Below are 19,996 nucleotides of genomic sequence, written 5' to 3' on the forward strand. Positions count from 1 at the left end.
CGCATCCTCAGGGGGCACAGGTACACTGGGGTATATCTTGGAGAGAAAAGGTCTGAGCTGCCCCTGAGCTGCACTGAGAACTGAACGCCCGAAGGCTGCATCCGAAGAAGCAAAAGGTGGCAAAAACATAACAATGAATAAAAGTTTGAGGGGAGGAAGACGTGGCCGCCTTACAAAGCTGTTCAGCTGAAGAGCCACACTGGGCCGCCCAAGAAGTGCTAGTGGATCAAGTGAAATAAGAAGACACAACGGCCGGAGGAGGAAGAGCCGCAGCCGAGTAGGCGTGGAAAATGGTCAATCGTATCCACCGGGCCAGAGTCTGTTTTGAAGCTGGCCTGTCCCGCATGGGAAAACAAAATAGAAAACCAAACAGCTGTGCGAGCAGCATTAAAAAAAACATGCCCTACTTTAGGTACTTAGAAAAATCTGTGACCTAGATCAGTGATTCCCAAACTCAGTCCCTCAAGGATCCCCAACATTTCATGTTTTCCAGGTTACCTAGCAGGTGCACAGGTGTACACGTCACTCATTGACACATTTTAAAAGATCCACAGGTGGAGCTAATTATTTCACTTGTGATTCTGGGAGGAGACCTGGAAAACGAGAACTGCTGGGGGTCCTTGAGAACCCAGTTTGGGAACCACTGCCCTAGATGTTGGATGGGTATTGATTGGGAGGAGACAGCCGCAAACAAGTTTAGTTACCAGAAGTGACTACTCAGGGATAGTATCCTCTACACTCAAAGTAACCCAGTGTCCACCAGATAAGATGGAAACCAAAGACAGACACCTTGCTTCTTGAAAAAGCCGCCTTGTAGTGCGGGGAAACGCGTTGAAGATACTAGGGTCTGTATTAACCTCCTTACCTCAATACCTGCAATCACCTGCACACTTCAACTCCATCAGGTACGGACATCAGGGCCCCTGCTTGTGGCTGGAGCACTTCTTCCTCAGCTACAACCACAATTGCCAACTAGTGGGTTTGAGCCTGGTCCTGCCGGTCCTACGTGACACACAGTCAACACTGTGTGCTACAGTACAACCTGCTCCTCGTGGCATCTCTCTGTGTGGACTCCAGTGCTGCCAGCCAGCAGGCTACGGACCAGACCTGTGCCGCTGCCGGAAGATCTTCTCCACTACATCTGTGTGTTGCTCCGGCCGCACCATCGCTGTGAGAGGCTCTCTCACAAACACAAGCCACTGCATTCCCCACCAGTAAGCCGCGGTCACACTTCACCACCGTGTGCGGATCCCAGTGGTGTGGTCATCTCAGACATGGGACAGTTCACTATCGAGAACTAAGCTATCGACAATCACTGTCGCCGCTGGTGGTCCCCTAGTGCTGAGGATTATAGCTGGCCACGAATTCATTCTCATCGTGGGGTCCCGTGTTTGCCATTCATCTTCACGGAGCCTTCACTTACAGAAATTGTCTGGCAGCGCTGAGACTGGCTGCATAAGAACTGATAGTCTCCGCTGTTTGGTCACAGTCCATATGGAAATAATAGGATTTTAATACCTACCGGTAAATCCTTTTCTCCTAGTCCGTAGAAGATGCTGGGGACTCCAAAAGGACCATGGGGTAAAGACGGGATCCGCAGGAGCTTGGGCACACTAAAAAGACTTTGACTGGGTGTGAACTGGCTCCTCCCTCTATGCCCCTCCTCCAGACCTCAGTTATAGGAACTGTGCCCAGGAGAGACGGACATTTCGAGGAAAGGATTTTTGTTAAACTAAGGGCGAGAAACATACCAGCCCACACCATAAACATACCGTACAACTGGAGTAGCGTGAAACCAGATAACAGTATGAAGTGCCGAGACCCCTCGGGCAGCCGCCCAAGATGAGCCCACTTTCCTGGTAGAATGGGCCTTTACTGACTTCGGCAACGGTAGCCCAGCCGAAGAATGAGCTTGCTGAATCGTATTACAAATCCAACGAGCAATAGTTTGCTTAGAAGCAGGATTTCCAATCTTGTTGGAAGCATACAGGACAAACAAAGCCTCTGTTTTCCTGGTAAGAGCCGTTCTGGCGACGCAAATTTTCAAAGCTCTTACAACATCAAGAGACTTTGGAACCGCCACAGCATCTGTAGCCACAGGCACCACAATAGGTTGGTTAATGTGAAACGAAGAAACCACCTTCGGCAGAAATTGTTGATGAGTTCTCAATTCTGCTCTATCTGAATGGAAGATCAAATATGGACTCTTGTGAGACAAGGCCGCCAACTCTGACACTCGCCTGGCAGACGCCAGAGCCAAAAGCATGACCACTTTCCAAGTGAGAAACTTTAACTCAACCTTACGCAAAGTTTCAAACCAGTGCGACATAAGAAACTGCAACACCACTTCAAGATCCCACGGCGCCACAAATGGAGGATAGATATGCAGCACTCCCTTCACAAAAGTCTGAACCTCTGGAAGGACGGCCAATTCTTTTTGAAAGAAAATAGATAAAGCCGAAATCTGCACTTTGATGGAACCCAATTTCAAGCCTGCATCGACGCCTGCTTGCAAAAAATGGAGAAACCGACCCAAGTGAAACTCCTCTGCAGGAGCTGCTTTGGTTTCACACCACGAAACATACTTTCTTCAAATACGGTGATAATGTTTCACCGTAACCTCCTTCCTAGCCTTAAGGAGAGTGGGGATGACCTCCCCGTGAATACCATTTAGAGCTAAGATTTGGCGCTCAACTTCCACGCCGTCAAACGCAGCCGCGGTAAGTCCGGAAACACGCAGGGCCCCTGCAGTAACAGGTCCTCTCTTAGAGGAAGCGGCCAAGGATCTTCCACAAGCAATTCCCGAAGATCCGGATACCAGGCCCTGCGTGGCCAATCTGGAACAACGAGAATCGCCTGAACTCTTGTTCGTCGTATGATCCCCAGAACCTTTGGAATGAGAGGAAGCGGAGGGAACACATACACCGACTGAAACACCCACGGAGTCACCAGGGTGTCCACTGCACTGGCTTGGGGGTCCCGTGACCTGGAACAATACCTCGGAAGCTTCTTGTTGAGGCGAGACGCCATCATGTCTATCAGAGGAATTCCCCAACGCCTTGTCACTTCTGCAAATACCTCTTGATGAAGAGCCCACTCTCCCGGATGGAGATCAAGTCTGCTGAGGAAGTCTGCTTCCCAGTTGTCTACGCCCGGGAGGAAGACTGCTGACAGAGCGCTCACGTGCTGTTCCGCCCAGCGAAGGATTCTTGTGGCCTCCGCCATAGCAGCCCTGCTCCTGGTTCCCCCTTGGCGGTTTACGTACGCCATCGCTGTTATGTTGTCCGACTGGATCAGGACAGGACGACCCTGAAGATGGCTCTTCGCTTGTAGCAGGCCGTTGTAAATGGCTCTTAACTCGAGAACATTTATGTGGAGACAAGATTCCTGGTTTGACCATTTTCCCTGGAAATTTCTTCCTTGCGTGACTGCGCCCCAGCCTCGGAGACTTGCATCTGTTGTCAGCAGGACCCAGTCCTGGATTCCGAATCGGCGTCCCTCTAGAAGGCGAGAGCTTTGCAGCCACCACAGGAGAGAAATCCTGGCCCTGGAAGATATACTTATTTTCCGGTGCATGTGCAGGTGAGACCCGGACCATTTGTTCAGCAGATCCCACTGAAACACCCGGGCATGAAACCTGCCAAACGGAATGGCTTCGTAAGACGCAACCATCTTCCCTAGAACCCGAGTACATTGATGAATCGACACACCTGTCGGCCTCAGAAGCTCCCTGACCATTGTTATGTATTTCCAGAGCTGTGTCTTCCGGAAGAAACACTCTCTGTAACTCCGTGTCCAGAATCATGCCCAGAAAGGGCAGCCGAGTGGCCGGGATCAACTGAGACTTTGGCAAATTTAGAACCCAACCGTGTTGTCGCAGAACCGACAGAGAAAGATCCACATTTCTTAACAACTGTTCCTAGGACCTCGCCTTTATCAGGAGATCATCCAAGTACGGGACAATTGTAACCCCTTGCTTGCGAAGGAGAACCATAATTTCTGCCATGACCTTGGTGAAAACCCTCAGGGCCGTGGAAAGCCCAAACGGCAACGTCTGAAATTGGTAATGACGATCCTGTCGACTGACGCCATAAAATCCTCCCCTTCTAGGCTGGAGATCACAGCTCGAAGAGATTCCATCTTGAACTTGAAAGTTTTCAAGTATGGATTGAGGGGTTTTAGGTTCAGAATCGGTCTGACCGAATGGTCCGGCTTAGGTACGACAAAAGAGGCTCGAATAGAACCCCTCCCCCCTTTGGGACGGGGGAACGGGAACAATGACCCTCTGTTGACACAACTTTTGTATCGCAGCATTTACCACATCTCTTTCCGGAAGAGACACCGGCAAGGCCGAAATGAAAAAGCGGTGAGGGGGCATCTCCTGAAACTCCAGCTTGTACCCCTGAGACACTATGTCTAGGATCCAAGGATCCAGGGCTGATTGAACCCAGACCTGACTGAAGATCCGGAGATGGCCCCCCACCGTCCCGGACTCCCGCAGGGGAGCCCCAGCGTCATGTGGTGGACTTGGTAGAGGCGGGGGAGGACTTCTGGTCCTGGGTGCCTGATCCTGCAGGCGACTTCTTTGCCCTTCCTCTACCCTTTGAAGCGCGAGCCTTTTCCTTGTTTGTATTTATTAGGTCGAAAGGACTGCATCTGCTGATGGGGTGCCTTTTTCTGTTGTGTGGGAACATAAGGAAGAAAAGATGACTTACCCGCAGTCGCGGTAGACACCAGGTCAGCCAGGCCGTCACCAAACAAGACACTACCTTTGAAGAGAAGAGCTTCCATATTTTTCTTTGGAGTCGGCATCAGCATTCCATTGATGGATCCACAGCGCCCTCCTGGCCGAGACCGCCATGGCATTGGCTCTTGATCCCAAGAGGCCAACATCCCTCGCCGCATCCTTCAGCTAATCTGCAGCGTCCTTGATATAACCAAGAGTCAAAAGAATATTATCTTTATCAAGGGTATCCATATCAGAAGCTAAATTATCAGCCCATTTAGCAATAGCACTACTCACCCATACCGGCGCCACAGCAGGTCTGAGCAATGCACCCGTATTTACGAAAATGGCCTTCAAAGACGTTTCCAGCTTGCGATCTGCCGGATCCTTGAGAGCCGCCGTTTCAGGGGACGGAAGTGCCACCTTCTTGGACAAACGGGATAGAGCCTTGTCGACATTCGGAGATGACTCCCATTTTTCCCTGTCATCAGAGGGGAAATGATACGCCATGAAAATTCTCTTGGGAATCTGCCATCTCTTGTCCGGTGACTCCCAAGCCTTTTCACAAAGAGCATTCATTTCATGAGAGGGGGGAAACTTCACCTCAGGTTTTTTCCCTTTAAATGAGCAAATCCTTGTTTCCTGCACAGCAGGTTCGTCAGAGATACGTAAAACATCTTTAATAGGCACAATTATGTACTGAATACTCTTAACTAGCCTTGGGTATAAAGTAGCCTCATTGAAATCGACATCGGAATCAGAGTCCGTGTCGGTATCCGTATCTACCATCTGGGTAAACAAACGTTTTTGTGACCCTGAAGGGGTCTGCACCTGAGCCAAAGCATCCTCCATACTTGTGTCCGAGACTCAGATTTATCCAGCCTCTTAGACAATGAGGCCACATTTGCATTAAGTGTACTTAACATAGTAACCAAATCAGGTGTCGGCTGTGTCGACAGAGTCATATCCAACTCCTTTACTGCGCCCCCAGTACCTTCCTCGGGGGAGGAACACTCAGCCTCAGACATGCCGACACGTAGTACTGACACACCCACACACACACTGCCCAAAACTAAGGGACAGAACCACAGGGAAGTCTGGAGAGAGAAACACAGAGGGAGTATGCCAGCTCACACCCCAGCGCCCATATATCACACCACAATAATATGATGATGATAGCGCTGCCCTTAATGATAAAAAAGCACCAATTTATCTGTGCGCCCCCCCCCCCCCCCCCCCTTCCTGTTTTGCTCCCTTTTACTTGTAAGGAGCCTGGAGATCCCGGGCCAGCGTCTCTGCAGCGGCTGTGAATGAGAGAAAATGGCGCTGGTGAGCTGTGCGGCTAAGCCCCACCCCTTCCCGGCGCGCTTCAGCCCCGCTAAAATTCACATTTTTTTATGCTGGCGGGGGTATGAAATACGGTGCCCGTGCACCGAATATGCCTGTCTGCCAGCTCCAGTTACCCCAGTAACGTGCTGCCCAGGGCGCTCCCCCCAGCGCCCTGCACCCGTGAGTGCCGTTGGTGAAGTGTGTGGGAGCATGGAGCGCTGCGCGGTACCTCGTTACTGAAGTCTTCTGCCGTCTGATGTCTTCGGATCTTCTCATACTCACCCGCTTCTTTCTTCTGGCTTCTGTGAGGAGGGTGACGGCGCGGCTCCGGGAACAAGCAGCTAGGCGAACCAAGTAATCAAACCCTCTGGAGCTAATGGTGTCCAGTAGCCTAAGAAGCAGAGCCCTTAACTAAGAAGAAGTAGGTCTGACTTCTCTCCCCTCAGTCCCACGCTGCAGGAAGCCTGTAGCCAGCAGGTCTCCCTGAAAATAAAAAACCTAACAAAAGTCTTTTCTAGAGAAACTCAGTAGAGCTCCCCTAGTGTGTGTCCAGTCACTCCTGGGCACAAAGTCTAACTGAGGTCTGGAGGAGGAACATAGAGGGAGGAGCCAGTTCACACCCAGTCAAAGTCTTTTTAGTGTGCCCAAGCTCCTGCGGATCTCGTCTATACCCCATGGTCCTTTTGGAGTCCCCAGCATCCTCTAGGACGTAAGAGAAATACCATTCACTTCTGTCTCATTCATATTGGAGATGATTTATAGTGCAGTTGTTCTATGAAATAACACCAGTTAAATACACACGGTTGATCAATCCTCTATAATACTGGTGTCATTTTAATTGTGTATTCTCTTTTTTATTTGCATTAATTGTAATTGCAAACCCCCGGGAGGTTAATCAAAACTATAGTATGTTTATAAATCGTATTTTTATTTATTATTGGGTGGTGCATATGTATCATTAAGTGCCCATTGGGAGTATTTGTTTTTGGTTTCCATTTTAAGAGGCTGTCATACCTCTTTTTCCCAATTGGCTGCTGATATACATTTATTAAGAGCCACATTCAGTATAGTGCCCTAAAGCTATCTTTTGTTGCTGTCCACCAAATAAGATGAATGAGAATAGAAAAAAAACATGCAAGATTTGCTGCATTTACATGACAAAACATAACCAGTTACATCAATGAAACTCAAGCTATGTCATAAAGGAACTAATGGGCACAAAAAAGTCGAGCATTCAAAAAATACAAATCTGAAGGGAATGCGGAGTCATTTCAACATTATAAGGATTGTAACAAAATATGCAAAAAATAAATTCAAGCGTCTAAAGTAGAAACTGAAAAACTAGTAGCAAAGGAAAGCACAGCAAATCCAAAAAATGTTTTAAATACATCAACAGCAAGAGATTAAAGGAGAGTATAGGCCCTTTAAAAGACAAGTTGGGAGTCTTAATCAAAAATGCTAATGACATAGCGAACAAACTAAATGAGTTTTTTTCAATGGTATTTACCAGAGAAGACCAAATGCAGGGTCTAACACACAATCTCAACAAAGATAATGTCCCACTGCTAAATGCTTATTTAAGTGAGGAGGTAGTCTGTGACTGATTAAAAAATTTAAAGATTAATAAGTCACCTGGTCCCGATGGAATTTACCCAAGGGTTCTTATGGAGCTCGATTCTGAACTAGCAAGACCACTATTTTTCATTTTCAAAGATTCAGTTATATTAGGTATGGTTCCCAAGGACTGGCGTATAGCGGAGGTGGTGTCAATATTCAAAAAGGGAAGCAAAGCCGAACCGGGTAATTATAGACCAGTTAGTCTTACATCTATAGTGGGGAAAGTATTGGAAGGTATTTTAAGGGATAGTATTCAGAAGTTCCTTTAAGCCAATAAGGTCATTAAAAGGAACCAACATGGATTTGTCAAGGATGGATCATGTCAAACCAACTTACTTGGCTTTTTTGAAACTAAGTGCGAACCTTGATCAGGGTAAGGAAGTGGATATAATCTTTTTAGACTTTGCCAAAGCTTTCGACACTGTACCGCACATGCGACTTATCTATAAGCTACAAGAAATAGGGCTAGGGAGCACAATATGCACTTGAGTCAGAAATTGGTTAGATAATAGAGCAGCATGTTGTGGTTAATGGATCATTTTCAAATTGGACTGTAGTGCTAAGTGGTGTGCCACAAGGGTCTGTACTTGGGCCCTCATTCCGAGTTGTTCGTTCGCTAGCCACTTTTCGCAGCAGTGCACACGCTAAGCCGCCGCCCTCTGGGAGTGAATCTTAGCTTAGCAGAATTGCGAACGAAGTACTCGCAATATTTCGAAAAGATTTTTCTGTGCAGTTTCTGAGTAGCTCGAGACTTACTCTTCCAGTGCGATCAGTTCAGTGCTTGTCGTTCCTGGTTTGACGTCACAAACACACCCAGCGTTCGCCCAGACACTCCCCCGTTTCTTCAGCCACTCCCGCGTTTTTCCCAGAAACGCCAGCGTTTTTTCACACACTCCCATAAAACGGCCAGTTTCCGCTCAGAAACACCCACTTCCTGTCAATCACACTCAGATCACCAGAACGAAGAAAAAACCTCATAATGCCGTGAGTAAAATACCACACTTCTTAGCAAATTTACTTGGCGCAGCCGCAGTGCGAACATTGCGCATGCGCAATTAGCGGAAAATCGCTGCGATGCGAAGAAAATTACAGAGCGAATAACTCGGAATGAGGGCCTTGGACCATTATTGTTTAACAATTTCATTAACGACCTAACAGTAGGTCTAAAGAGCATGGTGTCAATCTTTGCGGACGATACAAAATTGCGTAAGGTTAGAAATATGGAGGAGGATGCAGAGTCTCTTCAGAACGACTTAGTGAAACTAGATGCATGGGCAGCTAAATGGAGAATGAGATTCAATACCGGCAAGTGTAAGGTAATGCACTGTGGATAGCAAGAACAAAAACAACACCTACTAAATGGGGTAATATTAGGGATTTCTGTACTGGAAAAAGACTTGGGTGTTCACATAGATAGCAAACTAAGCAGCAGTACCCAAAGTAGTATTGCAGCAAAGAAGGCTACTAAGATATTAGCATGCATAAAACAGGGAATTGATGAAAAGGGATAAGAGTGTTATACTCCCGTTATATAAATCACTAGTGAGGCCACATCTAGAATACTGTGTACAATTTGGGCACCATACTACAAAAAGGATATCCTGGAGCTTGAAAAGGTTCAAAGGCGGGCGACCAAACTAATTAAGGGAATGTAGACGCTGGAATACAAGGAAAGGCTTGCAAGGCTAGGCAAGTTTACACTGGAAAAGAGACTAAGAGGGGACATGATCAACATCTACAAATATATAAGGGGACAATACACAGAGCTTGCGCGGGACCTGTTTTTGATAAGATCAGCTCAGAGGACACGTAGACACTCGCTTAGGTTAGAGGAGAGGAAATTCCGCACAATACGGCGAAAAGGTTTTTTCACAGTAAAGACAATACGTGTTTGGAATTCCCAGCCTGAGGAAGTAGAAACGGCGGACTCAGTCAACAGAATGGGTTAGATAAATTCCTAATGGATAAGGATATTCAGGGTTATGGTGCTTAGTTACACACTATAGTTAATAAAACACGATGGCTGTCATTAAAACAAAACGGCTGACATCAGCATGAGGTAAAATTAGTCCTAAAAGAAAACTGCATAGGAGACCACCAATAGGTTGAACTCGATGGACAAATTGTCTTTTTTCAACCTTAGATATTATGCTACTATGTCATAACACACCTAACTCCACTTGCTACCCTCTAGACCAGGGGTGGGGAACCTCCGACCCGTGAAGCCGTTTGCTCCGGCCCACCCGCTTCTCCCAGTGAGACACGCCGCCGCTCAGTCCGGCGGCAGCGTGTCTCAGCTGTCAGTGTCAGGACAGGGAGGAGAGCGCGGCGACGGCGTGTAGAACTTGAAACCAGCCGCCGGTTCTTGAGCCAATCAGAGCTCGCGGACCGGCAGCCAATCAGGAGCCGCGGCTGCCGGTCCGCGAGCTCTAATTGGCTCTCGAACCTGCGGCTGGTTTCAAGTCCTACACGCCGCCGCCGAACATAGCCGCGCTCTCCTCCGTGTCCCGCCGAAAGGAGCGGTAAGTAGCACGGAAAGGGGGAGGGGCACTGTGGGGGGCATCTGTATACCTGGCACTGTGGGGGCATTTGTACACCTGGCACTGTGGGGGCATCTGCATACCTGGCACTGTGGGGGCATCTGCATACCTGGCACTGTGGGGGGCATTTGTATACCTGGCACTGTGGGGGGCATTTGTATACCTGGCACTGTGGGGGGCATTTGTATACCTGGCACTGTGGGGGGCATTTGTATACCTGGCACTGTGGGGGGCATCTGTATACCTGGCACTGTGGGGGGCATCTGTATACCTGGCACTGTGAGGGGCATCTGTATACCTGGCACTGTGAGGGGCATCTGTATACCTGGCACGGTGGGGCATCTGTATACCTGGCACGGTGGGGGCATCTGTATACCTGGCACTGTGAGGGTCATCTGTATACCTGGCACTGTGGGGGCATCTGTATACCTGGCACTGTGGGGTCATCTGTATACCTGGCACTGTGGGGTCATCTGTATACCTGGCACTGTGAGGGGCATTTGTATACCTGGCACTGTGAGGGGCATTTGTATACCTGGCACTGTGAGGGGCATTTGTATACCTGGCACTGTGAGGGGCATTTGTATACCTGGCACTGTGGGGGCATCTGTATACCTGGCACTGTGGGGGCATCTGTATACCTGGCACTGTGGGGGCATCTGTATACCTGGCACTGTGGGGGCATCTGTATACCTGGCACTGTGAGGGGCATTTGTATACCTGGCACTGTGGGGGCAATTGTGGATCTGGCACTGCACTATTGGGGGCATATGTGTATCACGTCCCATTTTAACTGGCCACACCCATTTTTTGGCGCGCGCACACAGTACCTCTATGGGGTTGACCTGCTGGGGGGCAGGGTAATTTTTTAAGTTGAGAATTTTTGTATGGCCCCCGAAGGATTTTATAAATATCCAAATGGCCCTCGGTAGAAAAAAGGTTCCCCAACCCTGCTCTAGACTCACTAATATAGAAAACACAGCTTCTATAAAGGCAACTAATTAGTTTCAAATAAGGGACTTGCATTTGTGGGATCTAGTCATCTTATCCGATTTTGCACTGGCGTCCTTCACTCTGTTGTGATATTCCACAAGGAATGTCCTCTCATGGTCAAAGAAATCATCTACGTCCTGGACAGAAGGAAAAGTAAGAAACGAAAAAAATAGGATTTTACTCACCGGTAAATCTATTTCTCGTAGTCCGTAGTGGATGCTGGGAACTCCGAAAGGACCATGGGGAATAGCGGCTCCGCAGGAGTCTGGGCACAACTAAAAGAAAGCTTTTAGACTACCTGGTGTGCACTGGCTCCTCCCACTATGACCCTCCTCCAAGCCTCAGTTAGGATACTGTGCCCGGAAGAGCTGACACAATAAGGAAGGATTTTGAATCCCGGGTAAGACTCATACCAGCCACACCAATCACACCGTACAACACGTGATACCATATCCAGTTAACAGTATGAAACATAACTGAGCCTCTCAACAGATGGCTCATAACAATAACCCGTTAGTGAACAATAACTATGTACAATTATTGCAGACAATCCGCACTTGGGACGGGCGCCCAGCATCCACTACGGACTACGAGAAATAGATTTACCGGTGAGTAAAATCTTATTTTCTCTAACGTCCTAGTGGATGCTGGGAACTCCGAAAGGACCATGGGGATTATACCAAAGCTCCCAAACGGGCAGGAGAGTGCGGATGACTCTGCAGCACCGAATGAGAGAACTCAAGGTCCTCCTCAGCCAGGGTATCAAATTTGTAGAATTTTGCCCCTGACCAAGTAGCAGCTCGGCAAAGTTGTAAAGCCGAGACCCCTCGGGCAGCCGCCCAAGATAAGCCCACCTTCCTTGTAGAATGGGCTTTAACTGATTTAGGACGCGGCAGTCCAACCGCAGAATGCGCCAGCTGAATTGTGCTACAAATCCAGCGAGCAATAGTCTGCTTAGAAGCAGGAGCACCCAGTTTGTTGGGTGCATACAGGATAAATAGCGAGTCAGTTTTCCTGACTCCAGCCGTCCTGGAAACATAAATTTTCAAGGCCCTGACTACGTCCAGCAACTTGGAATCCTCCAAGTCACTAGTAACCGCAGGCACTACAATAGGTTGGTTCAAGTGAAAAGCTGATACCACCTTAGGGAGAAACTGGGGACGAGTCCTCAATTCCGCCCTATCCATATGAAAAATCAGATAAGGGCTTTTAAATGACAAAGCCGCCAATTCTGATACACGCCTGGCCGAAGCCAAGGCCAATAACGACCACTTTCCACGTGAGATATTTAAGATCCACGGTCTTCAGTGGCTCAAACCAATGTGATTTTAGGAAATTCAACACCACGTTGAGATCCCAGGGTGCCACTGGAGGCACAAAAGGGGGCTGAATATGCAGCACTCCTTTTACAAATGTCTGAACTTCAGGTAGTGAAGCTAGTTCTTTTTGGAAGAAAATCGACAGAGCCGATATCTGCACCTTAATGGAGCCTAATTTTGGGCCCATAGACACTCCTGCCTGTAGGAAATGCAGAAATCGACCCAGCTGAAATTCCTCTGTTGGGGCCTTATTGGCCTCACACCAGGCAACATATTTCCGCCATATGCGGTGATAATGTTTTACAGTTACATCTTTCCTGGCTTTAATCAGCGTAGGAATGACATCCTCCGGAATGCCCTTTTCCTTTAGTATCCGGTGTTCAACCGCCATGCCGTCAAACGCAGCCGCGGTAAGTCTTGTTTTCTTATTATTCTCAGTACCTTTGGTATGAGAGGCAGAGGAGGGAACACATAAACCGACTGGTACACCCACGGTGTCACTAGAGCGTCCACCGCTATCGCCTGAGGGTCCCTTGACCTGGCGCAATATCTCTCTAGTTTTTTGTTTAGGTGGGACGCCATCATGTCCACCTGTGGCCGTTCCCAACGATTCACAATCAGTGTGAAGACTTCTGGATGAAGTCCCCACTCTCCCGGGTGGAGGTCGTGTCTGCTGAGGAAGTCTGCTTCCCAGTTGTCCACTCCCGGAATGAACACTGCTGACAGTGCTAACACGTGATTTTCCGCCCATCGGAGAATCCTTGTGGCTTCTGCCATCGCCGTCCTGCTTCGGGTGCCGCCCTGTCGGTTTACATGGGCGACTGCCGTGATGTTGTCTGACTGGATCAGTACCGGCTGGTTTTGAAGCAGGGGTTTTGCCTGACTTAGGGCATTGTAAATGGCCCTCAGTTCTAGAATATTTATGTGTAGGGAAGTCTCCTGACTCGACCATAGTCCTTGGAAGTTTCTTCCGTGTGTGACTGCCCCCCAGCCTCGAAGGCTGGCGTCCGTGGTCACCAGGACCCAGTCCTGTATGCCGAATCTGCGGCCCTCTAGAAGATGAGCACCCTGCAGCCACCACAGCAGAGACACCCTGGTTCTTGGAGACAGGGTTATTAGCCGATGCATCTGAAGATGCGATCCGGACCATTGGTCCAACAGGTCCCACTGAAAGATTCTGGCATGGAACCTGCCGAAAGGAATTGCTTCGTAAGAAGCCACCATCTTTCCCAGGACTCGCGTGCAGTGATGCACAGACACCTGTTTTGGTTTCAGGAGGTTTCTGACTAGAGACGACAGCTCCATGGCTTTTTCCTCTGGGAGAAACACTTTTTTCTGGACTGTGTCCAGAATCATTCCCAGGAACAGTAGACGTGTCGTCGGAACCAGCTGTGACTTTGGAATATTCAGAATCCAACCGTGCTGGTGTAGCACCTCCTGAGATAGTGCTACTCCTACCAACAACTGCTCCTTGGATCTCGCCTTTATTAGGAGATCGTCCAAGTATGGGATAATTAAAACTCCCTTTTTTCGAAGGAGTATCATCATTTCCGCCATTACCTTGGTAAACACCCTCGGTGCCGTGGACAGACCAAACGGCAGCGTCTGGAATTGGTAATGGCAATTCTGTACCGCAAATCTGAGGTACTCCTGGTGAGGATGGTAAATGGGGACACGCAGGTAAGCATCCTTGATGTCCAGGAATACCATGTAATCCCCCTCGTCTAGACTTGCAATAACCGCCCTGAGCGATTCCATCTTGAACTTGAATTTTTTTATGTATGTGTTCAAGGATTTCAAATTTAAAATGGGTCTCACCGAACCGTCCGGTTTCGGTACCACAAACAGTGTGGAATAGTAACCCCGTCCTTGTTGAAGTAGGGGCACCTTGACTATCACCCGCTGGGAATACAGCTTGTGAATTGCCTCTAGCACAGCCTCCCTGTCCGAGGGAGTTGTTGGCAAGGCAGATTTGAGGAAACGGCGGGGGGGAGACGCCTCGAATTCCAGCTTGTACCCCTGAGATACTACTTGAAATATCCAGGGATCCACCTGTGAGCAAGCCCACTGATCGCTGAAATTTTTGAGGCGGCCCCCCACCGTACCTGGCTCCGCCTGTGGAGCCCCACCGTCATGCGGCGGACTTGGAAGAAGCGGGGGAGGACTTTTGCTCCTGGGAACTAGCTGTTTGTTGCAGCCTTTTTCCCCTACCTCTGCCTCTGGACAGAAAGGACCCGCCTTTTCCTCGCCTGTTTTTCTGGGACCGAAAGGACTGTACTTGATAAAACTGCGCTTTTTTAGGCTGTGAGGGAACATGGGGTAAAAATGCTGACTTCCCAGCTGTTGCTGTGGAAACGAGGTCCGAGAGACCATCCCCGAATAACTCCTCACCCTTATAAGGCAAAACTTCCATGTGCCTTTTGGAATCTGCATCCCCTGTCCACTGCCGAGTCCATAAGCCTCTTCTAGCAGAAATGGACAATGCACTTATTTTAGATGCCAGCCGGCAGATCTCCCTCTGTGCATCTCTCATGTATAAGACTGAGTCTTTTATATGCTCTATGGTTAGCAGAATAGTGTCCCTGTCTAGGGTGTCAATATTTTCTGACAGGGAATCTGACCACGCAGCGGCAGCACTGCACATCCATGCTGACGCAATAGCTGGTCTAAGTATAATGCCTGTGTGTGTATATATATATATATATATATATATATATATATATATATATATATAGACTTCAGGATCGCCTCCTGCTTTCTATCCGCAGGCTCCTTCAGGGCGGCCGTATCCGGAGACGGAAGTGCCACCTTTTTAGACAAACGTGTGAGTGCTTTATCCACCCTAGGAGGTGTTTCCCAACGTGCCCTATCCTCTGGCGGGAAAGGGAACGCCATTAGTAATTTTTTTGAGATTATCAATCTTTTATCAGGGAAAGCCCACGCTTCTTCACACACTTCATTTAATTCTTCAGATGGGGGAAAAACTACGGGTAGTTTTTTCTCCCCAAACATAATACCCTTTTTAGTGGTACCTGGGTTTATATCTGAAATGTGTAACACCTCTTTCATTGCCTCAATCATGCAGCGAATGGCCTTAGTGGACATTAGATTAGACTCATCGTCGTCGACACTGGTATCAGTATCCGTGTCGACATCTGGGTCTGCCATCTGAGGTAGCGGGCGTTTTAGAGCCCCTGATGGCCTTTGAGACACCTGGGCAGGCACGAGCTGAGAAGCTGGCTGTCCCGCATTTGGCATGTCGTCAAATTTTTTGTGTAAGGAGTCGACACTTGCACGTAATTCCTTCCATAAAACCATCCACTCAGGTGTCTGCCCCGCAGGGGGTGACATCACTTCTACAGGCATCTGCTCCGCCTCCACATAATTTTCCTCCTCAAACATGTCGACACAGCCGTACCGACACACCGCACACACACCTGGAATGCTCTAACAGAGGACAGGACCCCACAGAAGCCCTTTGGGGAGACAGAGAGAGAGTATGCCAGCACACACCAGAGCGCTATATACTGCAGGGACTAACTGAATTATGTCCCCTATAGCTGCTATAACATTTACTGCGCCTAAATTTAGTGCCCCCCCTCTCTTTTTTACCCTTTTCTGTAGTGTAGACTGCAGGGGAGAGCCAGGGAGCTTCCTTCCAGCGGAACTGTGAGGGAAAAATGGCGCCAGTGTGCTGAGGGAGATAGCTCCGCCCCTTTTTCGCAGACTATTCTCCCGCTTTTTTAAGGATTCTGGCAAGGGTAATTATCACATATATAGCCTCTGGGGCTATATATTGTGATTGTTTTGCCAGCCAAGGTGTTTTTATTGCTGCTCAGGGCGCCCCCCCCCCCCAGCGCCCTGCACCCTCAGTGACCGGAGTGTGAAGTGTGTATGAGAAGCAATGGCGCACAGCTGCAGTGCTGTGCGCTACCTTGGTGAAGACAGAAGTCTTCATGCCGCCGATTTTCCGGACTTCTTCTTGCTTCTGGCTCTGTAAGGGGGACGGCGGCGCGGCTCCGGGACCGAACACCAAGGCCAGTTCCATGCGGTCGGTCCCTCTGGAGCGAATGGTGTCCAGTAGCCTAAGAAGCCCAAGCTAGGTGCAAGCAGGTAGGTTCGCTTCTTCTCCCCTTAGTCCCTCGTTGCAGTGAGCCTGTTGCCAGCAGGTCTCACTGTAAAATAAAAAACCTAAAATATACTTTCTTTCTAAGAGCTCAGGAGAGCCCCTAGTGTGCATCCAGCTCGGCCGGGCACAAAAATCTAACTGAGGCTTGGAGGAGGGTCATAGTGGGAGGAGCCAGTGCACACCAGGTAGTCTAAAAGCTTTCTTTTAGTTGTGCCCAGACTCCTGCGGAGCCGCTATTCCCCATGGTCCTTTCGGAGTTCCCAGCATCCACTAGGACGTTAGAGAAAAATGACTTCACTACCCTTTACCAGTATCTAAAAGACACATGAAAATAGGATTTTAATTACCTACCGGTAAATCCTTTGCTCGTAGTCCATAAGGGATATTGTGGAGACTTAGTACGATGGGGTCCAAAGGAGCTGGTGCACTTTAAATGTCTTCAACTGGGTGTGTTGGCTCCTCCCCTCTACGCCCCCTCCAACAGGCAGTTATAGGTAAAACAGTGCCCGAAGGAGAAAGGACATATATGAGAGAAGGAACATGATAACAAAAAGAGTGGTGAAATTTAACACCAGCACACAACGAACACATAACAACCAGCAACAGCTTGAAACAACATCAGCAACAGCTGAACAGGTAACCACATAAAGAGAACCTGCAGAAAAGTTAACGCACTGAGGCGGGCGGCCAATGTCCCTTATGGACTATGAGAAAAGGATTTACCGGTAGGTATTAAAATCCTATTTTATCTAGCATCCATAAGGGATATTGGGGAGACTTAGTACGATGGGGACGTCCCAAAGCTTCCAGAACGTGCGGTAACGTGCAGAGACTTCTGCAGCACTGCCTGCCCAAACTGGGTATCCTCTTTGGCCAGGGCATCAAACTTGTAGAACTTAAAAAAGTGTTCTTCCCTGACCAGGTAACAGCTCGGCACAGTTGTAAGGCAGAGACTCCACGGGCAGCCGTCGAGGAAAAGCCCACCAATCTAGTAGAGTGGGCTTTCAGAGACTTAGGAACAGGTAAGGCTGCTGACACATAGGCCTGTTGGATAGTAAGCCTAAGCCAATGAGTAATGGACTGCTTCAAAGCAGGTCAACCCTTTTTCTGTGCATCATAGAGCACGAACAAGGAATCCGTCTTTCTGATCTGAGCCGTTCGCTTGATATAGATTTTCAAGGCTCGCACAGCATCCAATGTCTCCGGAGGAGAAAAAGTGTCAGAACTGGATAGAACCACAATAGGTTGATTCAGGTGAAACGCAGAGACTGCAGAGACCAGAACTGCTGCCTAGTCCTGAGCTCCACTCTGTCCTTGTAAAAGACCAAGTATGGACTTTTACATGATAAGGCCCCCAATTCTGAGACACGTCTAGCAGAAGCCAGGGCCAGTAACATCACAGTCTTCCACGTGAGGTACTTGTCATCTACTGTCATCAGAGGTCCAAACCAGGAGGATTGTAGAAATTCCAACACCACATTCAAATCCCAGGGTGCTGTAGGCGGCACAAAAGGAGGTTGTATGTGGAGTACCCAGTGCAGTTTCTTGGGGCGGACGAGCCGTGCAACCACACAGGGCACCCGCTGCTGAACCTCTGCGGGTCCTTGCTTCCCCCTCCTCCCTCTTCCTGAGTACACCGCCCAGCGCACGCATGCCTTTTCTTGTTTTATCTATGATGGGGGGGGGGCTTTTTATATGTCAACTGAGGTGGGGGGGCGGCAGGCGCATTTTTAAATCTCGCACTGGGAGCCAAATTGGCTAGAAACAGCCCTGGGAGTACCCCTTGCAAGAAGGTCTGAACTTCTGACAACACTGCCAATATCTTCTGAAAGAAAATTGAGAGAGTTGAAATCTGGACCTTAATGGAACCCAGACGTAAGCCCTTATCCACACCAGCCTGCATGAAACGTAAGAAACGTCCCAAGTGGAACTCTGCAGGTGGATACGTGCATTCATCGCACCAAGAGACATATCTCCTCCAGATATGATGATAGTGTTTTGACGTCACAGGTTTCCTGGCCTGAACCATGGTAGCAATAACCTTTCTGGAAAAGCCCTTGTGAGCTAGGATGTTCAGCTCAACCTCCATGCCGTCCAACAAAGTCATAAAATCTGAGTAGATGAACGGTCCCTGTTAAAGCTGATCGCTTCTTAGTGGCAGAGGCCAAGGGTCTTTGACGGACATGTCCAGAAGATCCGCATACCACGCCCTCCGAGGACAATCCAGGGCAATCAGAATTGCCTGGACACCTTGATTTCTGATTCACTTGAGCACCCTTGGGATCAACGGAATCGAGGAAACAGGTAGACCAGCCGGTAAGGCCAAGGCGATGTCAGTGCATCCACTGCCCTTGCCCGACGGTCCCTGGTTTGTGAGCAATACCAGTGAAGCTTCTTGTTGAGTCGAGAAGCCATCATGTCTATCTGTGAACAGCCCCACCGGTGGATGATCTGCTGGAAGACCTGATGGTGGAGTCCCCACTCCCCCGGGTGGAGATCGTGACGACTCAGGAAGTCCGCTTCTCAGTTGGCCACACCCGGAATGAAGATTGCCGACATTGATCTTGCATTTCTTTCCACCCAGAGGAGTATCTTTGACACCTCTCGCATGCAGGCTCTGCTTTTTTCGTCTCTCCTTGCCGATTATGTACGCCACCGCTGTGGTGTTGTCCGACTGAACTTGAATCACGTGATCCGTGAGCAGAGCAGAGGCCTGAAGCAGAGCATTGTAGATCACCCAAAGTTCCAGAATGTTGATCGGAAGGAGGGCTTCGTGGGCTGACCACCTGCCCTGAAACTGCGCCCCTTGGGTGACATCTCCTCCATCCTCGCATCCGTCATGAGGGGGGTCCAAAACTGGATTGCCGAAACTCCAGCCTTCCAGGAGACTGGAGGACTGCAGCCACCACAGGAGGGAAATCCTGGCCTGAGGTGTTATCCGGTGCATCTGTAGATGTGATCCGGACCACTTGCTCAGGAGATCCAATTGAAAAGTTCTGGCATGGAACCTTCCATATTGGATCGCCTCGTATGAGGCGACCATCTTCCCCAACAATCTTGTGCAAAGATGGATGGATACTCGAGCAGGTCGGAGCACCATGCGGACCATCTCCTGAAGTGTTCTCGCTTTGTCCTCCGGGAGGAACACCTTCTGGGCCTTAAGTATTCAGTAGCATCCCCAGGAACAGGAGCCGCTGAGTTGGCTCCAAGTGGGACTTCTGTAAATTGAGAATCCACCCATGGTGTGACAGAAGTTGGATAGTGCGGGCGATATGGAGCAATAAAAACTCCCTGGAACTTTCTTTTATCAGAAGATCATCCAGGTAAGGGACAAAATTGACCC

General features: G+C 49.0%; 1 protein-coding gene across 1 annotated transcript in view; it reads right to left on the reverse strand.

Moving 5' to 3' along the window:
• The window catches only part of SNX6 (sorting nexin 6), a 170,505-nt gene that overhangs the window by 61,464 nt on the left and 89,045 nt on the right, over positions 1-19,996 (reverse strand). Inside the window, exon 8 of the mRNA XM_063947875.1 lies at positions 11,237-11,342. Coding sequence (XP_063803945.1) covers positions 11,237-11,342 — 106 coding nt within the window. The remainder of the gene's footprint in view (positions 1-11,236; positions 11,343-19,996) is intronic.

This window comes from Pseudophryne corroboree, chromosome 12 (assembly GCF_028390025.1).
Source record: "Pseudophryne corroboree isolate aPseCor3 chromosome 12, aPseCor3.hap2, whole genome shotgun sequence".
Taxonomy (NCBI): Eukaryota; Metazoa; Chordata; class Amphibia; order Anura; family Myobatrachidae; genus Pseudophryne; species Pseudophryne corroboree.